At 38.1% G+C, this 15,563-nt stretch overlaps 1 protein-coding gene across 1 annotated transcript; it reads left to right on the top strand.

Moving 5' to 3' along the window:
- Positions 1 to 1,164: 1,164 nt before the first annotated feature.
- Positions 1,165 to 15,518, top strand: col9a1b (collagen, type IX, alpha 1b). Its single transcript, XM_011484564.4, has 32 exons — positions 1,165 to 1,482; positions 1,882 to 1,935; positions 2,012 to 2,047; positions 2,145 to 2,207; positions 3,037 to 3,090; positions 3,436 to 3,471; positions 3,606 to 3,629; positions 3,714 to 3,767; positions 4,415 to 4,468; positions 4,695 to 4,727; positions 4,820 to 4,876; positions 4,969 to 5,022; positions 6,121 to 6,174; positions 6,289 to 6,342; positions 6,484 to 6,537; positions 6,623 to 6,676; positions 6,766 to 6,819; positions 6,912 to 6,965; positions 7,041 to 7,094; positions 8,406 to 8,450; positions 8,533 to 8,586; positions 8,671 to 8,724; positions 8,826 to 8,879; positions 9,503 to 9,574; positions 9,750 to 9,785; positions 9,864 to 9,908; positions 10,224 to 10,256; positions 10,355 to 10,501; positions 12,607 to 12,661; positions 13,438 to 13,626; positions 13,746 to 13,823; positions 14,601 to 15,518. The coding sequence occupies exons 1-32, from the start codon at positions 1,222 to 1,224 to the stop codon at positions 14,795 to 14,797; spliced, it is 2,217 nt and encodes a 738-aa protein (XP_011482866.2). The 5' UTR covers positions 1,165 to 1,221; the 3' UTR covers positions 14,798 to 15,518.
- The last annotated feature ends 45 nt before the right edge of the window (positions 15,519 to 15,563 follow it).

The following is a 15,563-nucleotide window of genomic DNA, read 5'->3' as shown; positions in this document are numbered from 1 at the left end:
TTCCCCGGTTAAGTCACATAAATCCTCTTTTAAATCAACTGAATTGAAAGAGAATAGAAACACTATAAAAGTAACATTATGATGCTTTTTAAAGAAAAACTTAAAAAAAAAAATTCTTAGGGGTCAGAGACAAAAAACTTGCAATTCTAATCAATTAATGTTCTGTTTAAACAGATTTTGAATTCTTGTGTTTAACTTGGCCTTTGTGTTTCTTCCCTCAAGAATCTCTCCATGCCCCAGTTTCTCATAGCCAAACTGGCAAGAGGAGGCACTGATGGAAGTTCCTGGAACAGCTCATCCCAAATGTTTTTTGTTTGTTTGTTTGTTTTCCCCTGAACAATACACGAGTGAACATTGACACCTAGTGGTGGAGCTGATACAGCGCCCTTCACCCTGTCCATGGTGCTGAACATCAGATAATGTCAACAAAATCTACATTTTTCTTTAATCAAATGTAAACGATACATTTTATTTTTTTTCCTGTAATTAAAACATGAGGAGAAAAATGTAAGAATACATAAAATATAACAACATAAGTCCACCAAATGACATGAAAAGTGTAAAATGTTAACTTTGAAATAGATTTTCTCTTTTAGGGCAGTTGTTGCAAGGAGCTGGTGGAAAGGTTTGTCCATGAACGGATATGTCGCCTTTTATGCAATGGACGGTTCCATCTTTGCAAAGACTTAGTCTGGATGCCTTCACGTTTAAATTAAACTTGCCTATCCACCCATGAAACCATGAATTTGCACAGAACTATATAAAACGTTGCTATTTTTGTTGCTTTATGGCAAATTCCGGTCTTCATGAGAATTAGCTTTTAATTATGGGAATATTTCTTTTGTCATCACAACCCGCAGCCAGCCACATCATTTTCAAATAGTGCGTAATAATGCTCAAAGACAATTTCCACACAGGTTATTATTTCAACTAAATATACTGACACTCCTTTATCTTTCTTATTATTTTTTTAAATTTCAATTCATAATTAGTTGTTAAAACACTAACTATTTATTTTTATTGTTGGCTAATCATTTATTTTTGTTAAAAAACATATTTTACCAACATTTTATGTTTTTGTTTATTTTCTAAAAACGATTTTTATGGTTATAGTTGCATTTTAAGTGATAATAAAATGTTAAAATCCCCTACTGAGTTGAGCCCGTTAAATAATCCAGTTGATGTTGTCCATTGGTGGTGTCTGGACTGTGGCCCCTCCCCATGGCGACCCTCACTAACCCTCCAATGGCAAGTATTTGTATGAATATACATGAGGTGCTCTACAGCTATGGGACCTCTGCCGGTGTAGCCAGCTGCAGCCGGTTCAGTTGGGTCAGTTTACAGGGGTCTCCCTTCCATCCCAGAGAAAGGATCACAGACTTTTCCTTTCTTGCTCCTGGGGAGATCATGGCAGGGGCCCCAGGAATTAAAGGGTTGTTCCTTGTGGTTTTCTTGCAGCTCGCCCTTCTTTGCTCCTCTCAAGTAAGTCCCATTGTGTTGCTCTGTGTGGATTTTTTTGTGTGGTTGAAGGTGACAGACATGCTTTCTCTCTGCTGATGACAAAACAGCAAATCTTGCATTAAATACTGCTGCATTTTTTTTGCTTTATTTTCTCATTAAAACAATAAAAAAATGGGGGAATGCTACTTTTTAAATGTTATTTTTTAAGTAAAGCCGCAGCACCGTTGCACAACTTGCTGAATGTAACCAATTTCAGTCATCACAGACAAAATCACATCCTTTGGTGACATGCACTGAGGTTGTGCACCTGCTGTCTCCCTTTAACAACTGTATTGGTGTTTTCCAATCGAGTATGTTAGCAGGATTGTTTCATATGAGCTAAACAACATATTTTTATTTTTTTAAATTATGACTACACAGACAAACCAGGGCCCTCCTGGCCCCCCTGGTGTTCCAGGGATCAATGGCATTGATGTGAGTCCCCATTGCTTTTCAGTAGATGAGCCAAAAGTCACAGTTTGCTCCTATTGAAACCTGTGTTTTGTTTTAGGGGGAAAGAGGGGAAGATGGCAAGGATGGACCTACGGTAACTGATACATACGATGAAAACTGATATGTGCCGTGGGGAATCATTGTAGTTGCTTTCTGTGAATCTTGAAATTATGCAAAGCCCTTTGTTTTAGGGGCCGGATGGAGATGCAGGGAAACCCGGGTCGTCAGGAATACCTGGAATTCCTGGAAATGATGTCAGTTATCTATTTATTTATTTATTTATATTTCGAAAGAATGCTGGTTGCAGCATTGTTGGTTCGTTCAGCTCAAACCTCTGAAAGCAGGATCCTCCCACCACACAGGTTATGTTTGCACATCATGTTTTGTGCAGAGGGGCTAAAGCAGTAGTTGGAAAAATGTGAGGAATTTTTTAAACAGGATGAACAAATCCCAAATTGTGGAGGGCAAACCAGGGGCGCTGAGGTAATTAACTTTGCTTCCTTCCTTCTTTAAGCTTGAGCTTAAAGACAGGTTAGAGAAACACAAACCAGTAGGTGTCATATTAATAATGATGATATACTGACAAAAGAAAGGTAAATAGTAAATTTTGCCTGCACCATAGATGAACAAAGATCAGCTTAAAATAAAAGTGCAAACCAAACCTACACATGATCTGACTCCTAGTCTTTTCAACACATCTCAGAACAGTCTGAAAACAAAAGGAGCTTTGTCAGCAGGGGCCACTGTTGGTGTGTCCTGTTGAGAATCCTCAAGCTAGTGTGGAATGATTTCTTGCAGTGCACTTGCTTCTAATGAACCGGACAGGAATGCAGCTCTCTGATTCACCTACAGTTTGAAAAATTTGCCCTCCAACTCTGGACTGAGAATTTTTTGTGTGCCTGTTAAGCTCCACACCAACGGTTAAACATGATGGTGAATTCAGAGACAGTAAAGCACAGAACTACTTATACTTGGGTAAAAAACAAACCAATTATATTGTCAATTTGATTTTCACTTGTAAACAGTGAAACAGTGCTTTAAAATCTGTTATGATGGTTTAAACTAATTGTACTTTCTCTTCAGGGTTTAACTGGTCCAGTTGGAGATCCTGGACTTGACGGTCCTCCAGGACAGAAAGTAAGTGACTGATGAGGTTTTAGCTTCTTGCTTCTGACACTCCTGGGAAAACTATGTTTGGTTGCAATCCATTTTTTTTTTTGGACGACAACAAGAGTTGTAATGCAGAAACCAATTTCTCATGACAAATGAGTTGTAATCCTGCAAGTTTCATGCCTAATCCCTGTGGGGGAAGGAAGCCTCTGCATCAGTACTCATTAGGCTAAAGTCGTTGGGTCAAGTGTGCAGAGCTCAGTCATATGATGTGCTAGAGGAATGTTAATTCACCTGTCTGTGCTTCTCACAGTCCTCTTTTATCCAGCAGTATTTCTGTTTAAGTGCCTCTCATGTACATGTGTTCTTCAGGGCGAGCCTGGAACACCTGGGCCTCGTGGAGCAGCTGTAAGTTCCACTGTTTTAACATTTCAGTTCCAAAGTTGCATCAACCAATCCATGAAATCCTAATATTTTAATGTTACGTCTTCCTCGTCTTCTTCCAAACAAAATTCACCATAATGCTGTGAATGTCTCATCAGGGTGTTGGACCAGATGGAACCCCTGTGAGTAATTTGCATAACACATCCATATTAATATGCACATTTATCCCAGCTGTCTTGATAATGTTGAAATGTGTCTCTTGACAGGGATCGCCAGGGCCTGCGGGACTTCTAGGTGAAGTGGGAAAAGTTGGCCCACCTGTTAGTAAACTACATGATTTATTGCTTTTGCATTTGAAATAAAAAAAGGACTGGATAATAAGAGAGCAGTTCATAATTCATAGATTACATTAAAAAAATCTCAGTTGCAGTGAGTTTAAGGTTGACAAAGTTGATCAAAGAAGGTCGTTTGCTAAATTAGAAAAAATATTTAGCTTGATCACAAAGTCCTGTGACATTTGCATTCCTATTTTATGCTTATAATGACACGAATACTCTTTGAGATCAAGCAAAATAACTTATACTTATCCAACCAACATAGCATTTTATCATCTTTCAGTTTCATTATTAATTGGTTAATCTTAGATAAAAAAGGGAACCCAACTAACAACACATTTTCCACAATCCACAAGAAAATTATGCAATGCATCTTTTTGATGTTTTCTGTACAAGTATAGCTGATTGAATTATAGATTATAGATTGAATTGCTTGTAGATTATAAATAAAAAAGTCAATAGAAAATGGGCTATGAAAACCTGACGGGCTGCAGTAATCTGCACATACTTTAGGTTCTGTACCAAAATTAACACTGATTATAAAAACTATGAGGAATACTTTATAAATGTTCTGTTTATTGCATGAAAGACAAACATTGTGTGCTTTAACACATTTATGTTGTCCCCCACAGGGGGCCATGGGAGTGAGAGGGCCACAGGGACCCCGAGGGCCAGCGGGACCCAGAGTGAGTGACAAAATTAGCTGAGAGTATTGGAAAACGAAGTAATAAAGAAACTCAAGGTTATTCCCTGTAAGGTTCAAGTTGTAACACCTTGTATCTGTGATTGTGTACTTGTTGTGAGATCCTTGGGATTGTCATAAAATGTTAACATATCATTGCAGACTACAACAAAAACTTACATTTATTCAATGTATTATTACAATAAATTGATTATTTATTTTTCATTTAGGGTGCTGCTGGTATGCTGGGAAATGCTGACCTGGTAAGTTAATTAAGAAAAAATAGGATTTTGTTTACCTTTTTTCATCCCAACCCAATGCAAGGCAGATTATTGACTCTTATTTTATTATTTAGTGTCCAAACTCCTGTCCACCTGGAACTCCTGGACATCCTGGTCTTCCTGGCATGAAGGTGGAAATACTGTTTTTTTTTTAACAAGTTAAAATTCTCTTCAACAAATAGCCTGTTTTACTAAACTGACATTTTTACCCCCATGTCTTTAGGGCCATAAGGGAGTAAAGGGTGAAGCCGGGGAACCTGGGAAACAGGGCCACAAGGTTTGTTTGGAAAGCTTTCACAAAATTAAAAATAACCTTCCCTTCAAAAGGTGTCACAAGGGTCCATATCAGGAGAAACATGCATGAGGCCTGGGTATTAAAGGAACATCTTGGAGCAACATTTTTTTCCATGCTGTAGTTCAAGAAGAATTGAAGGAAGCCCATGTAATTCTTCTGACTCTTTGCATGTAGTGAAGAAGATTTATTTGAAATGATGTCCAAGCACAACTATTCTCTCCCTGTAATATGTCTGTGCACTATATAAATGGAAATGAGTCTGGTCCCATCTCTTATCAACCCGTGCCAGAACATGATTTACTGTCAGTCCATGTCTCTGGCACATTTTTTTTTACTCATTTCCTCTAAAAGTTTCATTTCAGGAACATTTTCTCTGCCTTAAGTTTCCAAATCTGGACTTACATATGTACAGCAAACTGAAAATTCACTAGTGTTTTGGCTGAACTGTGTCATCCGTGTTCTTTAAACATAGAATAAATATTTTTTTAAAGAAATTGTACTGAAAAAAAGGTTGCACTTACTTTGGAAATAGAGTCCCCCAAAAGTGTTAATGCAGTTTATTTTCCTGAACTTTTAATGTCAAAACATTAATAAGTTCTTTTAAAATCTGTTACCACAGCATCCATAGTGAATCCTTCATCTCTTAAATTTGAACCAGAACAGAAAAAAACAGAAAAAATATTTTTCTTCTTAAAACAAAAAAGGTACACATAAAGTTTTTGTATTTTATGATCTTCAAACTGGTAAAAATGGAATTTATTTGGCAATCCCAATTATTATTTAATTTTTCCTTGCAATTGTTCTAGAAGTCGTTAAAATGTAAGTGACAGATTAACTCTAAAATAATTAACCTAATGCAGATCAGAGGAGACCTTAACAAGAATTTTCCAGCACATTAAATAATGTGTCATGAAACGCCAGTTCATCGGCTTACTTTGCTGCTTAGTTTTAAATCTAAATTAATTTTGATAAATTATTGTTTTCTTTTTGTATTTTGATTTCTTATACGTTTTGATATTATTTTCTGTTGTAATTATTATTGTTTTGAAACTATTGAATATTCTGTTTTAATTTCCTCAGGGTGAAGAGGGAGACCAGGGAAGTCCAGGAGAAGTTGGATCTCAAGGACCAATGGTGAGCTATTATCACACTGGGCTGAATATGTCTTAATTAAAAATGATTCCAGTTTTTGTCAGGTCGTTGCTTACTTTTCTCTAATTCACATGTCGGACATATTTGACATTTCAGGGACCTCAGGGAATCCGTGGATCCACTGGCATGCTGGGCCCCAAAGGAGAATTGGTGTTTATATTTATGGGTTTTTAATATAAAGTGTCTAGTGTGTCTGCTAAGACTTCATGCAATTTCCCAAAAAAGATTCAGTAATGATGATGATTGCTGTAGTTAAGTAACGAATGATTAAAACTCGCTGGTCTGTGGCAGGGAGCTCGGGGACCTGATGGAGATCCTGGTCCTCAGGGAGTGGCAGGGGCAATTGTAAGTTTGTCCCCTTGGTAAATTACATCTTTCTACCTAACGGTAAAAATATAAGTCATTGAATTCAATCAATGACATTTTTCAGGGGGACCATGGGCAAAGGGGCGTGATGGGTGAGCTGGGGCCTAAAGGTGAAACGGTTAGTGGATGTTGCTTGTCAACATGGATGTTAAACGGCTCCAGAGGCCATAAAACACTGCTAACAACTGAGTGCGGTTTGGTCTTCAGGGTGTTCAAGGACCAAGAGGAATCACCGGGTTACCAGGTCCAAAGGGAGAACCCGTGAGTGCCTGATCAATAGCAACACATAATTGTCCTTGGGGACAAAAACATTTACTCAACAACACTTTGGTCCCTCTCTTCCCTGTGACCAGGGCCTACCAGGTGTTGACGGACGCGTAGGCATTCCAGGGTTGCCAGGAGCAAAGGTAGAACAGATGTAATGAAGTCATAAGCCACCGTTATGACAGCAACAATGCTCAGCGCCATCTGATTCCCTGCAGGGAAGTGTTGGGAAGCCAGGTGTACCTGGAGAAATTGGACCTCAAGGGCTTCCGGTAAGTGAGTCCCTAGACTCACATTAGAAAACTCTATGTTGTGCAAATAAAAGCCCAATAACTCTGCAGTGCAGTTGAAATACAAACTTATTTTTTTTAATATGTATAACAAACTGGATAACAACCAACAAAAAAAGAAACTTTTTAAAGAAAAAAAACTGACCGTAAAATGTTTAACCCTTTGACACCTATTGGTGCAAAAAATGCATCAAAAAGCTTTTGCTCCAAACTAACTGTAACCCAGGCGTTTGCAACCTGAGGCTCTGGAGCCTTTTTTTGTCTCTTCATTGTGGCTCTTTAGCTTTAAGGAAAAGTGCTATTGATTTGAATAAATGAATTGTTGTTCAGAACCCCTATAACTGCCTGCTTAACCAAACAGTAGAGCACATTTAGAAAACATATTTAAAAAAAAAAAAACACTGATTGTGTGTATCACTACCCAAAAGCAAAAAGCAGCAGAAAAAAAGCAAACTTTTTTCATTTACTTTGTCTTGGTTGTTATGGTTAAGTTTTTTCATTTATTTTTAGATCCGTAAACTGAGGTGATCTCACTGTTGTTTTCTTTCTTTTTTATTTGGAACACTGCTGACATTACATGGGCATTGAAAATTTTACAATTCTTTCACACACGCCAGATAATTATGCAAAATGAAGGCTAAAGGTTATCAAAGGGGTTTATTATAGGAATACGTTTTAACTCATATTCTCATCTTGAGTATACTGTTCAGAGACAAAGTTCTTGAAGTTGTAAGTAAATCTGTTGCAGCAGCTAAGGATCTTAATTGACAAAGGATGTTTTATTTTGAAAGGAGATTACATGTATTGCTGTCAAAAGTATATAATAATAATAAACTAATAATAATCCTCATAATTAATAAGTCAATTGTTGTAAACATTTAAAAGCTACATTTTGTAAATGGCTTAATGGCAACAAGTTTAAATAAAGTGTTTTTCTCAGTGAAGTGGGACTTTGTGGCTCTCAGTTGGTTTTGGATTGTAAGAAACAGGACCAAATGGCTCTTCTATAATTTAAAGGTTGCATACCCCTGCCTTATGAACCCATGGTGACATCAGTGTAACAGAAAAACCATTAGAAATGTGATCTGTGATATATCCCCCATCATTTTATTTTTAGGAGAAATGGGTCTGAGTTCCATTAGGTTGGTTTGGTATCTCCTTGAAAGCAAAAACCTAAGTGTCATTTTTTTTCCATTGCTGGAAATAAATTCAGGTATTAAGGGGTTAAACTAAGTATACATTAATATGAATTTCTGTCTGCTGCTTTTTTGTTGATTTTGATTTTGTTTGCAGGGTTTGCCTGGTTCTCCCGGACCCAAAGGCTTGAGTGGCCTGAAGGTAATTTGCTTGATCATTTCTTCCAATGTTACCAAATTAAAATCCTACAAAATTCTGATTGTTTTTTTCTATTACTGTTCAGGGCGATGCAGGTCAGCCAGGACTCCCTGGAGAGCTGGGCTCTGCTGGGAAAACCGTGAGCACGAACAGAAAAATGTTCAGACATCAGTAGTGTGGGTCCTGAATTGGTCAATAAGTGATTTTCACTGTCACACTGCAGGGTGAGCGAGGAGAACAAGGAGAGTTTGGACCTGTTGGACCCATCGGTGAGCCTGTGAGTGTTTTTTTTTCTTTTTTGCTCCTTTTTTTTACTGTGCCCTTTCTTTCATATATATATATAAAATACATTCTATTCTTTTTTTCATTTCCACACAGGGAGACATTGGAGAGCAAGGCCCTGTTGGTCCAGCTGGCAAGCCAGGGGCAAGAGTGAGTTTGAAAATGCAATCTAAAAAAACATCAATTAAGCCTTATAGTCCTGATTTTTTTTTTTTTTTTGCAAACGTGCATGAAAAGAAAACACAAAATTTAAAGATGCCCTGACTGAAGCAAGCACCAAGGGAAGCAAATGTCAAAATAATTGAATCAAATGAAGCAAAAAACACCAAAAGTAAAATACTTATCTGACAAATTTTGAATAAAAGAAACTAAAAAAAGGGAAACCTCAAAGTCTGAAGTCCTGGTTGTTGTTTTGCAGGAATGTCTCACAGAATAGGCTGAGGCTGGATCTCACATGAGCTCTATTTTCACTGTAAGGAGACGCTGAGCAGATGACTGAAAGGGTTCTCTGTTCTCCTGGCATTCCTCAGACACTCAGCCAATGATCAAAGGCAGAATGGTGCACACAAACATGCCAGAGAGAAGAAGAAGCAATGCGACACTTCAAGAAAAAAGTTAATAACGAGCAGTGAACACTCATAACTGCTAAGCTAAAGATATTTTAGCTTTAAATCTAGAATAAAGTTCTGTTAGTAGAGCATTGTTATTGCAGATGTGGGTTTAAATCATCTTATCTTTTTCTCATCAGGACATTTCTGTATTGTATATTACAGGGACCCAAAGGAGATCCTGGTCTCCCTGGGTTGCCAGGTCCTCCTGGATTTCCTGGGACAAAAGGAGAAAGGGTAAAAAAAATAATACATACATATATTTTTGATACCTAGGTCTTTTAAAAACATCATTGGCACCAAGTACATAAAAAGCTAAGCTGCAGTTGCTATTAACAACCAACATTACATAAATACACACTCTTTTTTTGATGTCATTGTAATCCTTTTCTGACCTTATTGGTGCTTACAGGGAGAACGGGGAGAATCGGGACTTAAAGGAGGCCAGGTAGGATTTTCTTTCATCAAATAGTAATTTCTTCCTTTTAGTGAAATTTGAAGAAATCTGAACAGACTGTTTTCACAGGGAGCACAAGGTGATGAGGGAAATCCAGGAGAAAAGGGCGAAGTTGTAAGTTATTAACACAAAAAACAATAAACTCTTGACTACCAGTGGGAAAAAAAGTCCAGTAATTTCCATTTCACCAAAAACTACAGTTCCTAAAGCTCACCCCTTTTCATCTGACATCACGGAAAGCCCCAAATCTTCTTTGTAAATACCAAAATTAGATAATTCAGTAGTCTGTAATGGTTGGGAGATAGACAGGTTTAGAAATGTCATCTACAGAGGACGCATTTGCATTGCTGGTATGAGGAGTCAGAAGAATGCATGATAGTTTTGGAAGAATTAACCAGTTTTGATGGGTTTTGTGAATCCTGTTCATAGGGAGATCCGGGAGAACCTGGAGCCAAAGGAGAGGTGAGTCACCAATTCCTCCTTTAGGCCAAGCTGGTGACAAAGTGGTCGATTTCAATCAAATAAACCTGCTTCTGTGCTCGTTTTTTTTGTGTGTGAAGACTGGTATTCCTGGAGAGCCCGGCAAAAGAGGTCCTGAGGGAAGTCGAGGTCAGCCTGGCGTAGAGGGACCTCCGGGTTCACCTGGGCCTCGTGGTATGCAAGGGAACAGAGGTCCACGTGGAGTCAGAGGGTCACAGGGTCCGGCGGTAAGTCCAAGAAAGATTCACAGGCAGCATAGAAGAAAGTAATGAAAGGCACAACACTCTCCATCTCCTGGAAACATGAATCAAAACTCTGAAGCCTTGAATATGAATATAAATATGCTGAACTCTTTCTGCTCCTGATATTTGTCATTTTGTTAATCTTATTATTAAAGCCAGTCTGTTGTACACCTCACTGTGATGGGTATTTTTAGAGAAAAATAAAGATGTTGAATTAGGTTAAAAAATCTGAATAAAATAAACTAAAAAAAAGAGAAACATGCATAAAAGTAAATATTAACATGACAATACATTTAAAAAAAGGTAAAATAATAGAATGCTGAAGAACTCAGTGTTTTTATTTTAATTTAACATTTTTAGAGTAACTTTCTCCATCAAAAAGCTATAAGTGCCAATAACTGGTGCATAAACAATTTTTTCATATTTAAGAAATAAACTTAAAACATCCCTCAGAAAAGGTAGTACAGTTGAAGTTTATTTTTTTTAGGTATTCTGGAGTATAATAGTATATTGGTTTATTAGCATAAAAAGTAAACTTTAAACATACTGCATCACTCTTAGTATAAACCAAGTATACTTGTATTACACTAGACTACTTTTTTCAGAAACTAAGGCACAACCAAAGAGAGACAAAACAGAGGACCTGACAATGAAGAATTAGAAGTGCATAAATACACATGTAATCATTAAAACAAACAGGACAGGTGTGGATGATTTACAACCTGAGCCTGGTGTGACTGACACAAGGAAAGCAAAACATGACAAAAGCTAAAGAAACATCACAAATCAGGGATGAATAGAAGTCCAAATACAAAACCTTCATAATCATCCAAAAAAAGGAATTGTACTTAGAGTAAATTTTTTGTGACTCAAAACACTTTTTAAATTCCCACTCCAATCATCTTGTGAGCTATTTGTTTTTGTGTCCAGTGGTCTTTTACTTATAATTCTGTCATTTTTAGCAACATAAAAAAACACCCTGAGTTTTCTAGGACATCATTTCTGCAGAGCGGTAGGACTTTATTAGAAATTCACCTCTGAGTTGTGGGTGGGACTGTTGGCGTGGAGTAAGCCCACTCCATCTTCCCATCATACATCTGTTGACACGCTCTCCCAACCTAACCGTGCAGAAATGGGGAGTAAAACTGGAGTCATCCAGACAGATTAGAGCCAGACGCCAGCTGGGACGAGGAAAATGAAGCTCTAGTCATCTGCAAGTGGCCCCATGACAATAGAATGAAGCAGCGAGCTTGTGGCCTGCCCAGCGTATTTTCTATGTAACAAACAAGCTTTGTTCATGAAGCTTTTTATTGTCTGCTCCTGATTCTCAACAATTTGAATAAAGAAATGCTCAGAAATGCAATTTTGAGCCTTATTTTCCTAATATATGTCCTCCATCATGTCTCCGGCTCGACTCGCGCCCCCGACTGTCCCCCAAACTCCGGCTGGATGAAGCTCGTCTGCAGGACTTTAAATATGTAGTTGTAGCGTTAGATAAGTCAATTCTTCTCTATGAGTTCTGGTTTATCGTATGTCCGTCCTGGGGGAGGATCCTTCCTTCATGTGGAAAACCCTGAGGTTTCTTCGTTTTTTCCGGAATGCGTTTTTTTTTAGGAGTTTTTCTTACCGCGAAGGGGGGTCTAAGGGCAGGGATGTCCAGTTTAGTTTAGTCAGTTTCCTAATGAATTCTATGTATTCATGATCCTTTTGATTTTATGTTTTTCAATTACCAATACGAAGCCCATCGAGACGACTGTTGTTGTGAATTTGGGCTTTATAAATAAAATTGAATTGAATTGAATCAGAAATAGGCCACAAGAACACATTATTTCATTGGAGCGGCTCTTTAACTAGTTTAAGTAGCTCCAGCTAGCTCTATGATTTATTGACTTTTTATTTTATTTCTGACCCACTTTCTTTAAGGACCAAACCTAAGAAATCACCAATGTAACTTATATTTAAATAAAAAAAAGAAGTCTGCCTTGTTAGTTCTCCAACTTCCCTGCATAAAAATGTGAAAAAATGTATGTTGCTGTTAAACTGAAACTTTATTTTAGAATCTGTTAAAGTAGTATTTTTTTTCCTCACAGGGTAAAGAACCAAGTGATCAACACATCAAACAAGTCTGCATGCGAGTCATGCAAGGTAAGAGAAGATAAGCTTTTGACCCCCTTTGTCATTCCAGTTGAGCCCCTTTTTTAAACTTCCAACGTTTCCCAGAGTGGCTCATTACACAACAACACGCAGAGCTGCCCCTGCATTGTTTCACTGATCTGTGTGGTTGGTGGGTACTCTCAGGTTCAAAAAGGTTTGGCCCAAAAAAACAAAACATGAAATAAGCTTCAGCCCTCGTTCATGTGATGGATGAAAGACTCGCTCTCAGAGGCTCAGAAAGATTCTGCCAAAGTCACAACATCTGTTCTCTCCAGGCTTCTGCTCTTACATCCCCACAACTCATCTCCTACTCTCATGACTTTTTTATACCTGATGTGCTGAAAAATTAATTTCACCTCCAGCGGACCTGTACTTCAGTGCTCTGAGCGAAGATAGTGTCTGCAAAAAGACAAAATTCTAAAAAAAGAAAAAGAGCAATGAAACGGCCACAACATGGATTCTGTCAAGAGTCAGAGAGATGGAATCCAACATGGAGGACAAAACATCAGTAAACCACAGGAGATTATTATAAAGTGTTGTAACGTTCCTTTTTCCGTCATCCCTTCTTCAAAATGGAGTATTTCTTCAGGTTTGCACAATTTAAAAGCAGAAATTTGAAAGAAGAGAGGCAGGAGTGACCTCACTTTCCCCTTCGTTAAATACTGTTCTCATGACTTACTCCTGAACTTGCATGATCTCTGCAGGATTTCTCACAAGACCAAGAGTTCTTAGTTTGGCATGTTTTTCTTCCGGTTGTGCTTTAACAGAACAGCTGGCTCAGTTAGCAGCTAGTTTAAGGAGGCCAGAATCGGGAGCTGCCGGTTTACCTGGAAAACCTGGACCTCCTGGGCCTCCTGGAACCCCAGGAGACAACGGCTTTCCTGGACACGCTGGAGCAAGAGGGCTTCCGGGACTTAAAGGGCCACCAGGACAGATGGGACTTAAAGGACCCAAAGGTACTTAACACTGATGCATTTGCCCTCAGAGGTAAGGCGGTGTAATTAGACACTAAATAGAAAATGTTTTTTTTTTTTTTTTTTGTGAGAAATGCCTTTAAAATAGGTTTATGTTTCAGGTGACATGGGGGACAGAGGGGCCAGAGGGCCCACTGTGCGAGGGCCTAAAGGCCAGCCAGGACCTCCAGGACTTCCTGGTGAGTGCTTTTCTTTTCTTCTGAAACTTTGATAAGTTAAAAATACAATCCAAGGGTGAAGAAATCTAATAATTGAGGTTTAAGGATTTCTAATTTTTCATAAGAAAATACATTTCAGTGCAACCCAAACAAAATCAGGCGACAACAGAAATAAGCAGTTCAAAGTTGATTACAGTGCAGCCGAGGTGATGCACCTTGCTTAAAGTGGGTGTAGACAGGTTACAGAGGGAGGGTAAGATCATCTGGGACAGAAAAAGTTTTGTCTCCGCACTGCGTTCAACGTGTTGACACAATTAAAAACTGTCTTTTTACAGCATGAAAACACAGTACAATGGATGGATGGTGGTGGCGGCGGCAGAGGGGCACCCCTGCATTGTTTCAGGGCGTGCATGATTAAACACCAGACTATATGCACAAGAAAAACCCCTCTTAAAAAGTTCAATTTTTCTTGCACAACGTTGTGCTCATTTAGCTGTTTTCAATTTGTATCAACAATATTGTATTTTATTATTTAAAAAAAAGCATTCTGATTAGTGTAAATTGAATTTAGCACAGGAACCAGCAAAACAAGAGATTTAAAGTTGAAAGTTATAGGCGGAAATTTCTCCAAAATTCAGACTAAACACAAATTTACAGAAATTAATTTGTAGAAGCTTCAAGTCCAAATATTTGTTTTCAAAAATTCATAGTTTTTCTACACAAAGAAATCAAAGAAAACTGATCAAGAAAAGCTGGATTAAAAATTTATTGTGGCTTCTAAACCTTCCTCTCTAACAGGAGAGCCGGGCAAAGCTGGGTATGGTCAGGATGGTCGGGATGGGCAAAGGGGACCTCCTGGTGTTCCCGGACAGCCTGGCGTACCCGGGCCTCCTGGTTCCGCCGGTCTGAATGGTTACTGTGATCCATCAGCCTGCAACCTCCAAGCCGGGGCTCTTCAGCAGTCTCTGGATGTGAAGGGACCTGCAGGAAACTAAGAGACACTCTGGAAAAGACAAAAAGACTATTTCCTCTGAAAACCCATTTGTCACGATTTTCTCCCAGTGTCTGCAGTTGTTGTGGCGACTTTAATACATTAACCTCTTCATGAAGGCTTGTTTTATGGCAACGACATCTTCCTCAAAGGGAACCAGCATCTTTAAGAAGTAAACAGTCCAGACTTCTGGAGTATTTGTTGAATTGCAATGCTTTTTGCTGTCTGTTTTGTTTTAAGAAATGTTTGAGACATTTAAGAATTTGCTTCCTGAAATGAAAAATGAAAGCCAACTTTTTCTTATGATATTCTCTATTTTCTGTATTTCTTTAAATAAATGTCCATCAAAGTTCTCTCAGGAAGGCTTTGAATAAAGGTTGATGACAAAAGAGAAATGCTTTGGATAAGAAAATCTCTTGTTTATGTTCTCCATGTGATGATGTACAAAACCCATAAAAGCCTCCATTCCTGCATGTCTTGCTGCCTCATCAGCCCTGCATGTCCACGTTGAAAGGTTTTGCTGGTTTAATGTGTTGAAGGCTGTCTTTTTAGTGTATGTTGTAAATCTGTAAAAATGTTTGAAATGCAGTCATTTTTATTTCCTAAAAAAAAATCAAATGATGTAATATTGTACAGAATAAAAACAAAGGGGAACTGTGCAAATGGAAATGAGGTATGAAACTCAAAAATGCCAAAAGAATAATAAATAAAAGGTGTTTAATCTATACTCCACCACATTTGTTTAATTAAAGTAAAATGAAACTTTTTTT

The sequence above is a fragment of the Oryzias latipes genome, chromosome 15, assembly GCF_053564925.1.
Source record: "Oryzias latipes strain Hd-rR chromosome 15, Olatipes_Hd-rR_3.1".
NCBI classification, from domain to species: domain Eukaryota; kingdom Metazoa; phylum Chordata; class Actinopteri; order Beloniformes; family Adrianichthyidae; genus Oryzias; species Oryzias latipes.
This window is presented reverse-complemented; position numbering and strand designations above follow the sequence as displayed.